The sequence below is a fragment of the Myxine glutinosa genome, chromosome 13 (genome assembly GCF_964187855.1).
Source record: "Myxine glutinosa chromosome 13, kmMyxGlut1.1, whole genome shotgun sequence".
NCBI lineage: Eukaryota > Metazoa > Chordata > Myxini > Myxiniformes > Myxinidae > Myxine > Myxine glutinosa.
Genome location: NC_136273.1, coordinates 30,904,706 through 30,925,406, shown reverse-complemented (window position 1 = coordinate 30,925,406; position 20,701 = coordinate 30,904,706). Strand labels below are relative to the sequence as shown.

Here is a 20,701-nt window from a genome sequence, read left to right as displayed (position 1 = left end):
GTGGGCCGAGCGGAATGGCCGTCGTGTCCGCACAAATTACCCGATTGTACTCGAACGTCGACGAAGCCGCGCTACGCTGGCTCAATAGGAAAGAGAAGACACCCGGCTGGGTTATAATGACACAATACGACACCAGGGGTTCAGTTCTCAAGACCTCCGGAGGAGGTTATATTAAGGCGGAAGGTTAGATTACAACTACAAGAGGTACATCATAGGAAGACAGGCACTTAGACACAACCTTATATTATTCCCGACAGACCACAGAGAAACAGGACAAAAACTGACTCACACGGGGATTGATGGCAAGGAAAGCGGGTATTCGATGGCCAGCACAAGGTGCACCTTGTGCTCAGGGACAGGATGGCGCGGCCCAAAAGATGCAGGAGGTCTCTCAGCGCTCGAGGTGGCGTCTTGTCGTCTCAAGCTGGGGGCGCATCTTTCGTCACGTCCGGCAAGCGGCTGCGTATATCCGGCGGGGAGTGACACGCCCTCGGCTCGTTAGCTCCGCCCAGATGGAATCGGTCCGCCCTTCTTATTGGGTGCGGGGGGGGTTTACCAGGCTCCGCCCTTGACGAGGAGCTGACAGCCAGCCCCTTCGTGGTAACCCCGTGGGGCGCATGGATAATGGCGGCTAACCGAGCCGGAGGGAGGACGCACACTCCCCGCGCGCGCCGTTGTTGTAGTTGTTGTTGTTGTTGTAGCTGTAGTTGTTGTTGTTGTTGTTGTAGCTGTAGTTGTTGTTGTTGTTGTTGTTTGGGGAAGAAGATGGGAGGAGGTATGGGAAGGTCCTAAACTCACTACTGGTGCCATATAATCACATTCTGGTGCAACGAAGAGTCATAATTAATGGAAACGAGGCCTTAACTGACATAGATTAAGAATAACTAGGAAGATGTCCGAAAGTTGTCTACGTGTGGTGCGGTGGACCTGGGCACGACATTTAATGGGGGAATAAGGGGAAGGTCGGCTCTACTGATTGTTATTTACATGCAATGGGACTAGGGAATGGGGGATCGGGGAAAGTTGGGGAGTATTGGAGAAAATAGGGGAATATTTACAAGCGGATATGGAGGCCAAATTCCATATTCGCAACATTGCACCCTTCTCTACCCTCGGGGCGTCCCGACCCGATAAATTTTTACCTACTTTAGTGTGGCACGCAATGTAGTTCCCTCTACTATTAACTCTACCCTGAGTGCGACAGTTTTACAGATATTCACAAATGAGTAAATATGTCCCCCTGCGACGTTGCACCCTTCTCCTCACAGAAACACACCCACAGGATAACCGAATCCGGAAAGAATTCTCAAACTAAACATACAGCCGGTAGGGAGCATTATTTACAAGACTACGCTGCTATTTACACTACGATCCAGGACCTGTTTTTGGAGGAACACATGCAGATGTTATGCATAGAGAGAGCGCGCTTGCCAACATCGATACACCAACCCACGAGTGCTCTGTGGCCGACGGCCTTTACTAACGTGCAGAGCACCCTTTCCGAGCATCAACAGCACCACCCCACCACCAATCGGTGCAGTCACCATTGTTCAATGATTAAAAATAAATGCGACAACCCCTAACCCTGCAGGTGTCTCTTGCTCTTCTTGTGGTGCACTTGGTGGTGTTAACTATTAGTGGTTCACCTGTATGGCATAGGTGCCACGTTGACCCATAGGTCCATCCCCGGGTGGTGCTTGGCCGCAAACGAACTGCGGTCCATTGTGGGTGGCCACAAACATTGCGGTCCATATGGTGTATCGATCCAGGCAGCCAACAGCGAAAGTGCAGGCCCACAACTGCGTAGCCAGCACCTCTCTCTCCTCTCTCTCTACCCCAAAGCCAGATCCTCGGAGGTGGGAGACAAAAGAAGAAACAAGTGAGTAAGGTGGTAAGGGCGCAAAAGTGCACGCAATATAAGGTAATGCACACTGGGGGCACATGGGAACCAGGTGAGACAGGTACGTTCCTATCGTACGCCCCCCCCCCCACCAGGTAACCTACATGGCCCCTCCCTTACCCCTTACTGTATCCACAAAACACAACACTACCCATAAACATCTACTTTACAAATCAACAAACATCCCTACTGTCTTCCCCGTTCCTCCCATAAACCAAATTCGTCTTCTCTCCCTCCTAACCAATCAAATTTGCCATTTTCAACTCTCATCAAAATTTGCCATCTCCAACTCAACATCATAATTTGCCATTACCAATTCATCATCAGTCCCTCCTAGGGAGGGAGAGATGGAATCACCCCAATGTCTCATCCACGTCGTGATGCGTCTCACAAATCCACACAGCGATTCATCTCCTGCAACAAAACAAAGAAAACACAGGTGTGGAGTCATCATCATCACCACAGGTAAGTGGCTGCGTATGGTGCGACAGGTTCATCAATCCTAACTATCTCCTAAATGACTTTAACAACTTTACACTACCCGGGGTCTCTCTCCGGCCAAACCATTGGCCCTCTTACACTATGGGTTCTAAAAACCAATTCCCATTGGCCAAACTGTGGTGCTCTTCAATTTGGGGTCTCACTCCCCCGATTCATCTCCCGGTGCCCTCGCACAATTTCTGGGCTGCGGCGTGTACCTCTCCCAGTGGGTCTACCCACCTGCACACCTCCACCACTGCAGTTGCCTCCGAGCTTACCTGCTCCTTGCCCTAACCTAACTACCTGGGGAAGGCCCTCTGGCACTCTCCCCACTCGGTGCCCTCTCTGGCACTGGGCTACCCGGGTCCATCCTCCGGATCCTCGGGCCCCATCCACAACTCTACCGGCTCCCAGAGCCCACCTGCGGCCTCACCTGGCCGACATCCTCACAGTGGTGGAGTGCCCAACCAACTACACACACTAACAGGCTACACGCCCAGCCATTTCCACAACACTAATGCACCCATTCACAACACCATTCTGCAACCGCACCACAAATGCCAATATTCAACCACAATTTACCTGCACCCTCTACCTAACACTTACACTACCCGCCCCGGGTGCTCGTGAAAGGGGTCCACTCTTCCCCCATCCACACCTTCGCACCATGCACACCACTCCGTACCACTCACTCCAACTCTCTCCACACACCTGTACCTGCACACCTGTGCTCTCACACCTGGTGCCACCTGCACCCTTCTCTCCCCAAGCGCATTCGCGCTGATCCACACACTCACTACTCATACACTGCTCCACACACCTGTCCAGTTGCACACCTGTGCAATCACACCTGTTCAATTCTCACACACACGGCATTATCTCAGCTAACTACTCCCTTCTGAAACTTGCGCTTCCCAGTCGTCCCTTTAACTATTGCGCTCCCTCGTCATTATAATCCACACTAATCTACCTGCGTCCCCACTACAGGTATCAGTCACTACCTAACCTTATCGTCACCTAATGTCAATCCTCGCTAGATCCCTACACACCATATCCTAACCCACCCGGGCTAGTTTTCACTGCCATACACCCCCATAAGCTATAGCGCATTTGCCCCACCTGTGAGGGATGGTGGATTTGCCATCCCACCACATCGGGGGTCTCTCACTACCAATTTTGCACATCAAATTTCAACAAATTAAAAATTTGCCAATCACTGCCCATCATCTGCCAATCACTACTGCCAATCCCTTGCCAATCATCAAATTTTGTTTTTCTCTAATTTTGGGTCCAAAACACTAACCTCATCACCCAGTCGACTCACTAATACCTCTCGGTGCGCCACTCCCTGTCCAAAGCCCGGCTTCGTGAAGCCAAGCAATGGATGCTGGTTGTTTTGTGCCAGCGGCTGGATGCGTCCAGCACTCGGTGCAGGGAAGGAGGTTTACCCGGGCCGAGATCCCACGCACCATCTCGGCACGGAACCATCCAATGTCCCGATCTCGACCTGCCGGCACGTCTCAACAAAACGTGGTCGCCATAACGACCCTTTCTATCGGGCTGCCAGCTCCGCCTAGTGGAGCCTGGACGCGGCCGTTCAAAGCGAGGCCCAGCACGCACCGAGGGCCCGACTCGGCTATAAGTCGCTCTAACCTCTAACCCGTGTAACGTCGATGCTTCACCTGGACGCTTACACCCCGCAGCCCGTTCCTTGCTCACACATCCAGCCGTTTCCATGCTCCTCGTACCGTTCCTTACACACCCAGGCGCACCCATTCCACTCACAGCCTTGGTCACACACCTGACCACCGAACATTTTGGCACACATTCGTTGGTCGCACACCTCACCAATACACCTCTTCGCACCCCCTCCTCTGTCACCTCCTCTGTGACAATCACAGGTGTGCTCTCATTCGCACACCCAACCACGTGCCTCACTACCAACTCCAGCGTGCATTCCCACTCACGCTCTACCATTCCAGGTGTGCATCCTTCCATCCCAGGTGTACATCCTCGCTCACCTGTCACAACTAACTCACGCTCCATGTCACTCTCACTACTTTCACCTCCATTCCTGACAGCGCACTCACCCTTACTCTTGACAGCACACTCTTTCCCCATGCACCTGTCCGGCACACACCTTTCTCGCGCACACTCTCCCGTTACACCCTCTGTAACACTCACCACAGGTGGACACTCTTCCTTACTTCTGACAGCGCACTCTTTCCTCATGCACCTGTCCGTCACACACCTTTCTCGCGCACACTCTCCCGTTACACCCTCTGTAACACTCACCACAGGTGGACACTCTTCCTTACTTCTGACAGCGCACTCTTTCCTCATGCACCTGTCCGTCACACACCTTTCTCGCGCACACTCTCCCGTTACACCCTCTGTAACACTCACCACACCGCGCTTCCACGTGCTCCCTCGCACACACGCTACGACCGACTCACTCTCGCCAGCACACTCACTCCTTGGCACGCACTTTTTTCTCACACACCCCAGAGTCGGACTTTCTCGCACACCTCCTCTTTCGCACACCAGACCTGTCGCACACTTCACCAACGGCCTTTCACGAACACCCGGATCCAAACCAATCCCCAAGCTTCTTAAATCCCCTGGCGCATCATACGCACGACCATATTGGTCACCACTTACACCGGGTCCTCTTCCTCTTCGCTTCTCCTCCATCACCTGCGAATCCCTCATCCGGTTAATGAGCACATCATCACGATCCAAACACAGACTTTGGACCAATTCTTTTATCTCCTCTTTTATCTCTTTGTTATCCCCTCTCCGTCGCTTCTTAATTTCGCTCACCCCTTCTTCCACTTCTTCTAATTTGTGCCTCACCTCTTTTATTCCCCGGTACGTCTCCTCAAGCTCGTCCTCCAAGGCTACCTTGACCGTTTCCATGTGCGTCCTCACCTGCCGGTCCTTCGTCTCCATTACCTCTATCACCTCGTCCAACCTCGTTGTCAGTCCCTCACGTACCATCTGACATTCCCTCTTCGTCGCTACCAAGTCATCTTTTAGTTCTTTCTGTGTCGCCTTTAAACCTCCTAATACCGCAGTGTTCCTTTGAACCTGCTCCACTAACTCCGTCTGTCCCACCGTCAGCTGCTCCACCTCCTGCGTCAGGTCCTCTATGCCCCCTTGTAACTTTACAGTCCCCTTTCTCACCTCCTTCTCCATGTGCTCCTTACAGTGCCTCACCTCCTCGCGCACTCCTCCGACCTCCTCACTCACTCCTCTTCTGATCTCCGCTCCCATCACTTGCATCTCCTGCCCAGATGCCACCCTCATCTGCTCCATTTCCTCCCTGTGAGCATCCAGTTTGGTTTCTACCCCCATTCTGACCCCCTCTATCTGCTGCCCCATTTGGTTAACTTCCCTTTCCGCTTGGTCCCTCATGTCCCTCAATTTGCCTTCCATCCTGTTTTCTAACCCCTCTAACCCATTTTTCACTCCCTCTATCTGATTCTCCTGGGCAGCCATTCTGTTTTCTACCCCCTCTAACCCCTTTTGCATCCCTTCCATTTGATTCTCTTGAGCGGCCATTCTGTTTTCTACCCCCATTAACCCATTTCTCACCTCTTTTATCCCATTGTCTAACCCCTCAAAATTTTTGTCTACCTTCTCACCAGTACCCCTCGCTTCGTCCCTCATTACCCCCATTTGGTTTCCCAACCGCTCACTATCAGCCCTCATTCCCACCATTTGTTCCATAAGGGCCCTCATTTGCAGGAGGAAAAGGTTCGAATCCACCAGGGGCGCTGCCGCGGGCGTGGACGCCGTGGCCACCTCGTGCGTGACAACGCTATTTTGCGACCCTGCCGCCCTCACTGCTTCGCTCTCCTCCTGTCCCTCATGTCCCTCAATTTGGTCCTGGACCGACCCTGCTTCACTCTCCCCTACCGGACCCCAGCCGTCTTGATCCGCCATAGCGCGACTTGCAAAATTCGAGTTTCGTAAAACAAATCCAATTTTTTTTTTTCGTTATAATTTCGTCGAGCGCAGTACGCGCTCCGAATCGATTTTCCCTCCCAAAATTTGGGCCTAACTAATTTAGTCCCGGGTCCGAATCCAACTCCTCGACACCAATTGTTACAGACACGACTTTGATGTTAAGGTGGGCCGAGCGGAATGGCCGTCGTGTCCGCACAAATTACCCGATTGTACTCGAACGTCGACGAAGCCGCGCTACGCTGGCTCAATAGGAAAGAGAAGACACCCGGCTGGGTTATAATGACACAATACGACACCAGGGGTTCAGTTCTCAAGACCTCCGGAGGAGGTTATATTAAGGCGGAAGGTTAGATTACAACTACAAGAGGTACATCATAGGAAGACAGGCACTTAGACACAACCTTATATTATTCCCGACAGACCACAGAGAAACAGGACAAAAACTGACTCACACGGGGATTGATGGCAAGGAAAGCGGGTATTCGATGGCCAGCACAAGGTGCACCTTGTGCTCAGGGACAGGATGGCGCGGCCCAAAAGATGCAGGAGGTCTCTCAGCGCTCGAGGTGGCGTCTTGTCGTCTCAAGCTGGGGGCGCATCTTTCGTCACATCCGGCAAGCGGCTGCGTATATCCGGCGGGGAGTGACACGCCCTCGGCTCGTTAGCTCCGCCCAGATGGAATCGGTCCGCCCTTCTTATTGGGTGCGGGGGGGGTTTACCAGGCTCCGCCCTTGACGAGGAGCTGACAGCCAGCCCCTTCGTGGTAACCCCGTGGGGCGCATGGATAATGGCGGCTAACCGAGCCGGAGGGAGGACGCACACTCCCCGCGCGCGCCGTTGTTGTAGTTGTTGTTGTTGTTGTTGTAGCTGTAGTTGTTGTTGTTGTTGTTGTAGCTGTAGTTGTTGTTGTTGTTGTTGTTTGGGGAAGAAGATGGGAGGAGGTATGGGAAGGTCCTAAACTCACTACTGGTGCCATATAATCACATTCTGGTGCAACGAAGAGTCATAATTAATGGAAACGAGGCCTTAACTGACATAGATTAAGAATAACTAGGAAGATGTCCGAAAGTTGTCTACGTGTGGTGCGGTGGACCTGGGCACGACATTTAATGGGGGAATAAGGGGAAGGTCGGCTCTACTGATTGTTATTTACATGCAATGGGACTAGGGAATGGGGGATCGGGGAAAGTTGGGGAGTATTGGAGAAAATAGGGGAATATTTACAAGCGGATATGGAGGCCAAATTCCATATTCGCAACAGTATTTATGGAAAAGGTTTAACAGAATACGAAAAATAAATAATCAACGAACCAAGCGACGAACAGACACAAATAGGGATGAGGAAAAGAAACACAATCCTGTATACAATGAGAACTAAGCGCCAAAACACAGGACTCGACCAACGAAGGGGAACAGAACAGGCGAGGACTTGTTCAGGCACGAGTTGATTGTGGCTGCAGGATGATGTGAAACAAGGCGAATGGCGATGAGAAAGCAGAGAGAGGGATGTCTTTTCCTCGAAGTTCAAGGTCAAACCAATTCCAACTATCGTGTGGACATTCCAACTATCGTGTGGACATTCCAACTATCGTGTGGACATTCCAACTATCGTGTGGACATTCCAACTATCGTGTGGACATTCCAACTATCGTGTGGACATTCCAACTATCGTGTGGACATTCCAACTATCGTGTGGACATTCCAACTATCGTGTGGACATTCCAACTATCGTGTGGACATTCCAACTATCGTGTGGACACGACCTTTATGCCCCACAGGGACCACTTTTCCATCACGTGGCTGGAGTGGGCAGCGTCTTTGTCTAGGCCATCACACCCTGTGGGGCAAATCCTCAAAAGTGTCTACACAGTCGACTTTACCACCATGGCGTGCAATCTGCTGGCCAAATCTGCTGGCTTTCTTTAAAGTGCCGTGGGCCACAAGTCCTTCACCTGGCCTCACCTGTTACAGAAAGTTTTACACAGCAATCTTACCCGAATCTGCTTTAATGTTTACACTCACCACCTTCTTGGTGCACATTTAACCATATGACTTAGCACTACAGATATCTAACTTACTCCATCACATGCTCCATACTATTCTTAACACATTCTAGCTATGGACCTCCCCGCCCCTTCACTGTAACGCACATTTACCAGTGGTGAAACTATGAGGGTGGTTCAATATTATCCTTTAATTTTCTGGATGATCATGAAAAAATTGACATTTCGTTGAGAATTTTTGTTGTGCAAATACCTGGCGACTCCTGTTTGAAGAGACATCACAACTGTGCAAAGCATTCTGGGTATTTCCAAGATGGTGGTAAGCTGTGTCTGGGTGGGGCCGCAGCACCATTAAATTTCTGGTAAACGTAGGCATTTTCAGATGTGCTTTACTGTTTAGCGGTTATGCACCTCACGTAAATGCATTTGATCAGCAACTAGAGTCCAAGTCATGTATATATCCACATAATAGCCAAAAACACCACTTAATTAGTGTTGTACCACCGAACAGACTATGTGGACATTCCATGCCCATGATAAACTATCATCATTTTCAAAGGCGTCATTGCTGGCCTCTTCATCATACTCCAACTTTCACACCTGTATAGTAGAATTCGTATTCTCTGGTGTTCGCCAGAGGAGAGGGTATTACATTTGTGTCTGTTTGTCCGCACAGAATAAATATGATTTTCTCTGCAACCGTTGGTCGGATTGACAGGAAGTTTTCACCATAGGTGCACCTCCACCTGCATAATTTTTAAATGATAATTATGATGTCATAGGTCACGTGGTACGGCACCATCTTGTAAAAACCGAAAACATTTGCACCTCTATATCTCCGAAAGTGCTGCATAGAAAGAATTGAGACATGGCTCATTGTAAAGAACTCTCCATGGGGAATAACATATGTTAATGATGATGTCATAGGTGCCTCCATTATGACGTCATAATTCGACAAGTACAAAACTTCATCCGATCAAGGTGAAATTTCTTGAGCATCATCTAGGGATAAATTGGTGGAGGAAAAAAGAAAGAAAAGATGACGTCATCGATCACGTGCTTCGGCCGCCATCTTCATCTTGGAAAAACTGTAAAACTTTGCACCTCTATATCTCTGAAAGGGCTACACAGTGATCTCTACGGTAAACCCTCTTAGACCATATCCTGTATGTGGACATTCCATGTCCATGATAAACTATCATCATTTTCAAAGGCGTCATTGCTCATTTTTTTTTTAATTCAGTATACAAAAAAAAATACTCCAACTTTGGACCACAACCTTCAGGACAACACGTGATCTCTACGAGATGAACGAAGAGGAGGAAGAGAGAAAAGAGAAACAAAAGCGTGGACGTTATTTGTGAGCCTGGTTGTTGCAAGTTTTACTGGAAGATCTGTGCGACTTGGGGCGACAGAGGGATGAAAGAGCAAAGGGAAGCAAGACCAGAGGAGAGGATACCAACCTGTCTGCGATGTGAGGGAGAGGGGGGGGGGGGGTGCAGAGTGGAGGATGAGAGGGAGAGAAAGGGAGGGAGAGGGAGAGAAACAGGCCCTGTGCTCTGCTTTGTGGGAGACGTCAATTTGAAATTTTGGTTGCCACATCATTGATGACAGTTCCATCATGTGTGACTACTTCTTCTTTTTTTTTTAAACAGGATTTTTGCTTCACTGATTTATGCACTAGCCAGAAGTAGGAGAAGATAATCAATCATTTTAATTATCAATTTGATTTCATCAGTCGTAATGGAGTTGTGATTTCTTTTTTTCTGTGCCTTCACAATACAGGATAAGCACTGCTCAAAGCAGCAACTGTTAGCAGGTTTGAAACAACTGGAGCAGCGAACCACGTCACCTCAGAACAACAAGTAAGTAAAAGGGTAATTGTTACATCAATGCATCAGCAACAACATGCATCAGTTACAACCTCCTTTCTCAATCCAAATATGTGTTTTATTTTTTTTATTTGTTACTTGCGAAATCGAAGAGTTGCAATTGTATTGGTTGGCATGGTCTGTTATTAGTCCCCTGCCGGTGTACACCGGAGGGGACTATAGGTTTGCACGCCGTCCCTCCGTCCGTCAGTCTGTCCGTCAGTCTGTGCGTCAGTCTGTCCGTCTGTCAGTCCGTCAGTCTGTCACGCAAAGAACAGTTTTCCGGACTTTTTTTCTAAACACTTAATGCTAATGATTTCAAACTTGGCAGATGGTTTCCTCATGATAAGTTACAGATCGGGTTCGAACTTCACGACGTTTCGATCATTTTTGACAAAGTTATGGCACTTTGAACTTTGGGAATTCTGATAATTCTGATGATCCTTAACTCAGTGCCATTTTAAGTTTTAATTTCTTTTAAAAACCAATTTGTCTGCAATAATAGGACCGATTGAGATCAAATTTTCACCATAGGAGGGACTCGGTCTGTAGAATATTTTAATGGTAATTATGACGTCACAGGTCACGTGGTTCGGCCGCCATATTGTTTTTCATGAAAACACGAAAACCCCTTTTTCTCTGCAATGGCTGAACAGATCGAGGCCAAATTTTGCAAGCAGAATCGCAAACCCATGACGAACAAAAAAGTCAGCGAGCATGATGTCCTGCGTCACATGGTTTCAGAGTTATGACGTTTTTAAGCTTGAACCTTTAAAACCTAGCTCCTCCCTCATTTGTGATCCAATCGAGGGGAAACTTCACAGAGCATGTCAGTCTCACTAAAATGTCCTTTTGGAATATGCGATAGGGCACGTGGTTTGGCAGATATCGTTAATTAAACGAAAATATTTTTCAAAATGGATATCTCTTGTTTATTCTAGAGTTCTCCTCAAGCCGCACTGCGCGCCCTTAGCCTCATCTGCGAACGTCAAAAGCGTGACACAGCGCGCGCTTTCGGGAGGGGCGGAGCCAAGCCGAGCAACATATATATACACATCGATCATTGATCGTGAACCGGAAAATATAATAAATTACTGATATTTAGCGACTCGAAAGGTTCTTTATCAACAACTTATTTTGTCGTGCTTCTGCTGACCTGTCTGCATGGTGTATAAATCGAAGTCCCGAGTGCGAATCACAGGTGAGCCCGTCCTGAGGTAATTAGCGATTGGGAACGATTCAGAACCTGTGGGTAAATAACCCTTGGTAATTTCCCAACAGTTTTCCGGACGACAGACTGCCGGTAGGGGACATGTATTGCAGCGCAATACTCAGAATGCTTGTTCTGTCTGTTTGTATGTCAATCACCTACTGGTCTCAATTTTACTCCCATCTTCTCGAAACTTAACCACCTGGTCGAGGTAGTCACAAGCTAGAAGCCTATTGTTTTTGAGGTCAATAGGTCAAAAGGTCAGGGCTACATAAATCGTCAATTTTCATCCGAGTGACTTGATATCTACAGGGTGGACCAAAAGTCACTTTACCCCTCCTCAGTAAACATTCGTTTTTCGTGACTCCACAAATGCTACACACGATGTCTTAGACTTAGAGGACTTGGTGCCAAATTCAGTGGTGCAAGGAGAATGAGGGAGCACATACAGATACAATGACTGATTAATTATTGTGAGTACTGTGCTACACAATATAACCTGTATATTAAGAGTTTAAGAATGAATGCTTTACTGGGGAGGGGTAAAGTGACTTTCAGGCCACCTGAATACATATAAAAATGAAAAACACTGGTGGACAGTGAAGCCTCAGTCAACCCACGTGAGTATGTCTATTAATTACATAATTAATGTTTGACCATGTGTTAGACTGCGACTAGGTCTGTTAATTATGTCTTTTACATTACGTACTATTGAAACATACCTTTAGACCCTTTGTTTTGTATACATAGTCGTGGCTCGTGGAAGAACTAGAATACTGAAGCGATCAGGATGTAACAAGACAGTAGAGAGAACGTGGAGGGGTTGGGGGGGGGGGACACCAATGGCAGGGTGACAGGCTAACATAGAGGGAGACTTCGACAAACAATGGGTGTGGGGAGGAATGAGGGGAAGGGGAGGGTGTTTTAAAAAACAAAAATGTTGTGTCAAAAAACAAAGGCAATTGCTGGTGCCATGGGGTGAACAAGATGGATAGGGAAGGAAACTCTCAGAAGGGGGAAACTGGAGATTTGGAAGGAGAAGGGCTTGGGGTGTAGCAGGGTGGGTGACTGGAGGGAGGAGTGGGGTTAACGAGGGTAGCACAAAAGATCATTGTTTTGGATTGGGGATGATCTGAGATTGTGGTGAATAGCTGTCTTGAAGACCTGGAGGAAAGAATGAGATTGAAGACAATATGGAAGTTGGCTCCACAGGTGGGAAAAAAGAGGAACGAATTAGTGGAGGTGAGCATTGGTCCTCGATATAGGTAGTTTCACTAGAGGGTGTTGATGGTTGATCATGTGTGCCCAGCAAAAACCTGGAGGGAGGGGGAGGGGGGAGTATAAAGCAAGGAAAGAGCAGATGGTGTAAGACTATAAAGGAGGCAGTGTAAGAAAGAGAGACCACCTATCTGTCTGTGATTGTGAAGTGATAGGCCCATAGACTCAGCTTCATCCTGGAAGATTCCAAAAATCTTGAAGGCCTTGGTTTCCACGGTGTCAACCTGAGCAAGATGCCGGACAGGGGAGCCAGCCAAGAGGGAAGAGCAGTACTCTTATCAAGCTGCAGATGAAGGCCTTGTAGGTGGATTGGAGTTCAGGTCTGCGAAGGAAGGACTTTGTACGACGGAGAATGCTGAGTCGGCAGCTGGCTTTGGAGGCCAACTTTAAACCCCCTTAGACCTGTTAGACCCTTTTTAGACGCTTTAAATCCCTTAGAATCTTTAGACCCCTGAGGTCATTAAAAACCAAACTACTATTGGAACATACCATTTAAACTATTAGATCCCTTGGAGTCCAAAGACTTTTACACCCATTATACCCCCTAGACCCCTGAGACACCTTTGACCAATCAACATGCCCCTATCGATTCACAGCAAACCACCTCCTACTAAACAAGGCCATACTCAAATTGCAATACAAGAAGAACAAGATTATCCACAACATGGAGAGACTACAAAAAAGCTTTTGATAGTGTCCCACAATCATGGATGATGCAATGCATGCAATTGTACAAGATCAGCTCCCAAGTAATCAAATTGATAGAGAAAGCAATGGAGCTTTGGAATACCAAATTGATATTACAGCACTCGGAAGGAAAGATCGAAATACCAGGAGTGAAGATACGTGGAGGAATCTTCCAGGGAGACAACCTTTCACCCCGCCTTATTTGCCTGGCTCCGAACCCACTGAGAAACCTCATTATTGGCAAGGTCATGGATACACCCTGACATCAAATAAGAGAATGCCCAATGAGACAAAAAGGTGACACATCTACTTTACATGGATGATTTAAAATTCTTTGCACCAAACAATGAAAAATTGGCAGAACAACTCATTCATAAAACAGTACTCCGACGACATTCACATGGAATTTGGCCTGGATAAGTGTGCCATGCGCACATTCATACAAGGTAAACCAACAAAAACAGACAACATAAAAATTGACACAAATACAACAATGCAGGAGCTAGACAACGAAGCATCATACAAGTATCTCGGAGTAGAAGAGGGCCACCAAATATGTCACAAACAAATGCGCAAAACAATTACCAAAGAATACCTACATAGAATGAGGCTGATCCTAAAAACATACCTCTCCGCAAGAAACTAAATCAAAGCCATAAACCAGCTCGCAGAACCAGTGTTCCAATATGGCTGCGGAATAATAAACTGGGCCCAATCAGAAATCAACAAGTTAGACATCAAAACAAGAACACTCCTTACCATCCACAAAATAATTCCCTTTTTAAGGCCATTTTCCCTGCTAGAGCTGGGGTTAGCCTTGCGGGCCCCATGACAATCATTATGGTTCCTTTTTTGAGGCAGTTTTTTTTTTTTTTTGTTGTAGCCAGATGCCCTTCCTGACGCCAACCCTTAGTCGCCTCTTACGACATGCAGGGATACAGTGTACCTATTCTAAACTGGGACACACACCGGCACATTCATCCCAGTATGCTGGTACTCCATTTGCCGACCTCGGAAGGATGACAGGCTGAGTAAACCCACCTGGCGTTAATTTAACGATCGACCGGGATTCAAACTCAGGATCCTAGGATCCCAAGCCACCACTCTAACGGCTAAGTCAACACCAGGCTACCATCCACAAAATGTTTTACAAAAACCAGTGCATCCCCGAGAATGTACCTGCCAAGACGAGAGGGAGGGAGTGGCCTGATGGAATTCAACCAGGTGCACAGAGCGAAGAGTGTATGACCAGCTGAGTATGTGAAATGCTCAACAGACTATCAGATGCAATTTGTAAACAAACATGAACACAACAAACCTGAAATAGTATCCCTAACTCACCTTGCAAATTATATCCAAAAACAGGTGTGAATAGAAGATACCTCACAGGAAAATGAAACGGCAACAAATACAGCCCCAACAAAAAGCAAAAAAGGCAAAATAAATACGTATATAAAAAAGAAATACCAATAAATATTTACACCCACAACTGGGAGAATGACAAAAGAGCAGGAAAATACAAAAAAAGAATTGGACAGAGTGGAGATAGACAAAGAAGGCTCGTTGGAATGGCTAAGAAGAGGTCAGATCAACTGGGACGGTGAACGAATCATAATAAATGCCCAAGATCAAGGACACTACACCAATGGATTTAAAAGATGGCGGGACTGAGCCAGATGGACAAGTGTAGATTCTGCAAGACAGAAACAGAAAGTACTAGTCACCTGCTCTCGGGATGCAAAAAACTATTATCAGAACAACTTTACACTCAACGGCACAACAAAGTATGCAAAGCGATTCATTGGCATATCTGCAAAAATTTCAGCATCCCAGTTCCAGAAAACTCATGGAAACACGAACCAAGGGCAATCAATGAAAATGTGGACATCATGCTCACGTACGACCTGATGATTCCATCGAGCGTGAACATAGAAAACAAAGCATTGTGTCCGGACATTGAACTCAGAAATAGAAAGGAAAAGACAGCATTGATGATTGAGATATCAGTACCCAGTGATTTTGGCCTAAACAACACACAAATCAGGAAAATGACCAATACCAGGACCTCAAAAATGAGGTTAAGAGATCTTGGAAGCTGAAGATCATCAAATTATACCAGTGATAATTAATTGGAGTAACAGCAATGATAAAGAAGAACCTCACAGAGATTAAAAAAACCATCCCCAGGAATATTACCCCAAATGAAGTACAACTGGAGGCAATCCGGGGTTCGGTGACGATCCTGAAAGGAGCCCTTGGAACAAAACAGGTTGGTCCATGAACCCTGATCCTTTACCGAAGAGGAGGTGGATACTTTAGGCCCTGGGAGGACTCCATTCCACCGCCTGAAACCCGCTAATGGAGATAACAACCAACTACACACACGCAGACACACACACACACACGCTTCCATTGTAGTATGATAATTATAATGATTTATGTTGGTCTGATAGCACCAAAATAGCTAAGGCTACAAACACCAAATTTGCATTCATTCATCTGGGTATACAGTTTTGACCTTGATCTTTAAGGCAGACACCCTTAGTGGACCCTTTTATGCCTCCACAGCCGAACGCCAGAGGCTTTATGTGTTTGGGTACTCCATCCGTGCCTGCCTCCATCCTTACATTTGTTATCGGTGTTTTGCTTCCACGGTAACTTGTGAACCACTGAAGGAAAGCCCTTTGAACCTAGTTGACATGTAATGCAGGCGGAGGCATATCTATTGACGCATTCACAGCAAACTCTATTTTCTAATTATTGGAAACACTTTTCAGGGAAAACCTTACATTGAATGGATGTGGAATGTTTTAAGTGGGTCAAAAACTGTTCCCCAAAGAAGCTTATTTGAAATTAGGGTACTGTGACCGAATTTCTTAATTTTGCAAAAGTTTATGTTCACATAGGTGATTAATTACTTTGGGGAGTCCTTAAAGCCTTTTTGTAAACTAGGCCACATTGACCTATGAATGGCCTGATCTGACCTTTGACCTATTCTCATCTGTTTTAACATACTGATGCACCTTGGTTATCCTATAAACGTTTGGCTAAACTAGGGCATGCTGACCTATTTACAACCTTACTTTTGACTTATTTTATTCCTTATCTCACCTTTTAACATGCTAATCTATATTGGGTGTTCTCAAAGCCTTTTGGTAAACTTGGGCACACTGACCTTTTTTTGACCACATGTGACATTCCATCTATTTTGCTGATGAGGTCACTAACCGAATGCCATTTGATCTATTTTGCTCTTTTTTTTGGCCTTTTTGATATTCTGGGACACAATAATTACCGTGTGGATTGTCAGATTTACAGTTTAAAATGGAAGCCCTCTTATTGTTCATAATAATATGCTGGTTAGCCTTGATTTTTTTTTTCCTGTAGTGCTTGCTCTTATTTTGCTGTCATAAGTCACCTCAGTAAGAAGTTGAAGATGAAGAATGTCGAGAATTTCTTGACATAGAATGACTTCTTTTTCAGCCATACTCCAGCTAACGCTTCAACCACGACGATCCCAACAAAACCTTTCTCGAACCACCCAGGTGCTGCCCTTTTGGCCCTACGTAGGGGATCGAGGAATTTGAACTTCCGAGATCATACGGTGAGTTCAATGGGATATATCACACTTATTGAATAAAAACTACAAAAGTGACTTGTTTGTACAGTAGATGTTGACTGATATTATTTGCACAGCCTTGAGGTTTGATAATTTTCCTGCACACTCTTCACTTTGTCTTGAACTGAACTTTTTCCATCGATGCCCTTCCTACCCACTTGTAGGATGAAAAGGAGACCGCAGTGACGAAGAGCGTTCGAATCACAGCAGCACTTATTTTGCGTAATGTGGCAAGACACTCCGATGATGGTCGGAGGTAAGACCCTTGGTAAATCGAATGAGGAGGGGGAGGGAGAATATTATTTCACCATTACTCTTTATCAAGTGCTTGTCTTAAACATTATATTTAACTTGGTTTGTCTTTCACCTCTGCTACCACCCCGACCTGTCAGGATGGTGCGAAGGTACGAGAGTCATCTAGCCCACCTGGCATTCAGTAGCCTGGAGGCCTCGTCCACTCTTGCAAAGTGTCTGCACGAGTTGAATCGGCAGCCGGCCCCACTGTCTCGCTCACCGACCACAACACTCCATCACGGCACCCTCTAGCTGGACCCTACCAGCACGATGGAGTATAATCTTCTGAGCTGATCTCTTAACTTGGTGGCTCTTTTTGGTTCCATTCTGCCAGTCGAGACTTCTATTGCCCATTTTCAACTGGGTCTAGCCAGTCAGTCGACCTTTCGTGAGGTTTCATGCTGGTTTCGCCATCTTCATCCAGCCAAGCCCCTATCCTTCATTTCCCCAATCTGTTGTACTTTCCAAGCTGCAGTGCTGCCTCAAACCTGAGAAGAGGCTGTAACATCGGATGTTTTTATTTTTTATTTTTTTACTTTCAGCTTCATTTCAAACAGACCCCTTGTAAAGCCTGAACTCCTCCTATTCAACGCTGTGGCTTTGAGGTCTCTTTAAAGGGAATGGGAAGGAGGAGAAGAGTAATATAGCTGTCAAGCAGATTTACAGGTGGGAAACCTGGGCGAAGACCTTATTGATTCAATTGACTGGGATGGGCAGGACCAAGGGATTAAAAAAAATCCTCGATCATCTTTTGACCACCAGCATCGTGACCTGCACAGATTTATGGGGTGGTTGTGTCTACCCCACACTGACAGGTCTTTATGTTTTTAAACAACAGAAAATGATAAAAAAAAATAATCTACATACCAACTCATTAACAATCAGCTAAGCTCCCACAGACTGTTGGGCTGCGGACTTGGCACTTTCAATTTCACTTTTTTCTTTATTTCTTTCTCCCTACTTGTCCATTATTTTTTTAATTTTATTCACAGCCACGTAACTGCGTGAGTTCTCTTTTTAACTTATGTCCTGCACTGTTCCTATCCACTTTGGACTACGCTGTATATATGTGTGAATTTGACAATGCATCGTGCAGTATAGTTTATGCATCAATTATTTTGTTGGATTTATTTTGGGTTATCTATCACCTTATCACTCTCTATTTTACTCGTTTGTCTCTCTACTGTTGTCAGTACTCTCAAAAAAAAATTTGGGTCTTTCCTCACCATGACAAGTAGAATTTTTCTTTCCATTCTCAACTTCTCATACTGACACCTCTGCTGAGGGTTTTATCGTTGTGTTGTGGTTGGGGCGAGGATGGAGGAGGTGTGGGAGGCAGTAAGTTATGTTTCTTCTTCTTCTTCTTCTTCTTTTTTTTTTTTAGGGCTTTTCAAACGTTTTGTGGGACAAGTTAGCACCAGGTGCTGTGGTCTTTTTCGAAGACTTATTAAAAAAAATAGCATTATTTCCAAAACCTGATATTTCGTCCCAAAACTACAGTTTGATTTATTTTCCATGTTCTTAATTTATTTATCCAGTGCGTGTTTTGAACATGGTACATTGTATTATTATGTCCTTTGTCACTTCATTTTCCCCATTTAATGTCTGTAATGTGCTTTTGGGATGAGTTCCAGAAAAGGCATGGTAAGAATTTTCCATTATTATTATTGTTATTATTATTGTTATTATTATTATTATTGTTGTTACTTCAAGCAGATATAGGGCATCTGCAGTCATATATACAGGGCATCTTGAAGATTGTATTAAACCGGCTCCCTCGACCTTGTGTAATATATGATGGAGAGCAAAAGTGTTGTGCAGACAGTAATTTATCTTTTATTTCGTTGCTCTCACGAAGGGGATGGGGGAGGGGCTGGACACAGGCGTGGTGGGATGGTCTTGGATGTAAGGAAATAAAATTAAACGGAGCGTCTTTGGGCCCCAAACCAACGGCGAAAATATTTCTATGTTTTGCTCCAAGGGCAGTTCCTCCGAGGCAAGACAGTGCTTCTTACCTGTATAGCAGATTAATTTTTTTATGTATAAATTGGTGAAATACGTAAATTTTATACGGCTTACTGGCTCCTTTGTATTATATTTGTACTCTTTCAGTCTTGTCTATCTCAATCCCTCTTACCATTCCTTGTGCAGCCAGCATTCCCATGCCTCCAAAACTCATTCGCCAGCATCTGAGGTCTTTGGTCTAGTTTTGCTGTCGTACTTGTAAGGCTTATTGTGACTTCCACGAAACCAGAAAGATGTTTCGTGATCAAACGGCTGGTGAAGGAGTTACCTTGGTACACGCGCATGGGAATGTGGTACTCTAACTGATCTAACCCTGCTAAAGCTACTGAACTCGCTTCTACAAGTTTTCCATGCTCTTTCTATTATTTTTCTTTTTCTTGTAAACCCTTTGTTGCTTTATCTATCAGTCGCTCACGTCAACTCCCCCAAAACCGTTGCTTGATCCCTTAATTGTGCTTGCCCCCCTGCCCTCCCCTCACCTATTGATGGTGCTACTCTGTACTTCCCAGCCTCTAAGAAGTTGCAGGGAAGCTGGCTGTACTGCTTGCTAAGGGCTTCTTGGTGCCCTGTTTTTTCTTTCTGTTCTAACCACAAGCACAGCAGCTGGAGTATCAGATTTTAGCTGCTCGCCAAAACTTTGGCTTTTCGGAAATGAAAAGTGGCTCACAAAAACGGGCAAGCTGATGGAAGGTCGTCTCGAAGTAGCAATTCATACCAGGGTACCCCCACTGACCTCAGCTTCCTTAAAAATGACATTTCGTGTTCTGATCCTGTTTCACAAATTGTTGTGGTTGACACACACCAGCCGAGCAACAGCTTTCATTGTTTACTGAAGTTTTGGCATTCTCTTAGGGATTTAATTTCTTCATTTTCTTTATTTTTTTTCTTCTTCCCATATTTCACCAGATGTTCGTAGTTTTCATGAAACAGAAAAAAGTTATGAAATAAAAGGTTTTGAATGTTTCCAGTAAACTGGCTTTTGACTTCATTTGTTTGGATGTTTGTGACGTTTTGCAAAATACTTTTGTTTAACCCTCCATTCAAATAGACTTGCTTATAATGTATCAGATGTTGTTGGTTGAAGTGCAACATGTTTACAGCCTTCTGGTGAATAGAAGGTAAGCCTAGCATTATTGTATTGGTATAAATTTACCTGGTTATACACCTTGTGCTTCATTTCACAAATTGAGCATTTTGTTAGGTTGTCTAGCTGTAGCAACCTTGAATCCTGTCCTTTGAATGACATTTTGTGTGTCTTTAATCTCACTTGGTTTTTTGGTATTTGTCTAAACCTCAGCTAGCACTCACTGTAAGGTTGCATGCACATGAGTGCAGCACTACATTCCTCCATGCTTTCAACCA

The 20,701-nt window shown here is 45.9% G+C and overlaps 1 protein-coding gene across 3 annotated transcripts in view; it reads left to right on the top strand.

Moving 5' to 3' along the window:
• The window catches only part of ARID2 (AT-rich interaction domain 2), a 51,444-nt gene extending 31,133 nt beyond the window's left edge, over nt 1-20,311 (top strand). For 2 of the 3 annotated variants that reach the window (XM_068134130.2, XM_068134128.2), the window contains exons 18-21: nt 10,141-10,220; nt 16,885-17,005; nt 17,185-17,276; nt 17,413-20,311. In XM_068134130.2, coding sequence (XP_067990231.2) covers nt 10,141-10,220; nt 16,885-17,005; nt 17,185-17,276; nt 17,413-17,566 — 447 coding nt within the window. In that variant the 3' untranslated portion in view covers nt 17,567-20,311. Of the gene's footprint in view, nt 1-10,140; nt 10,221-16,884; nt 17,006-17,184; nt 17,289-17,412 lie in introns of all 3 variants that reach the window. The other variant, XM_068134129.2, reaches the window with a different exon arrangement.
• The last annotated feature ends 390 nt before the right edge of the window (nt 20,312-20,701 follow it).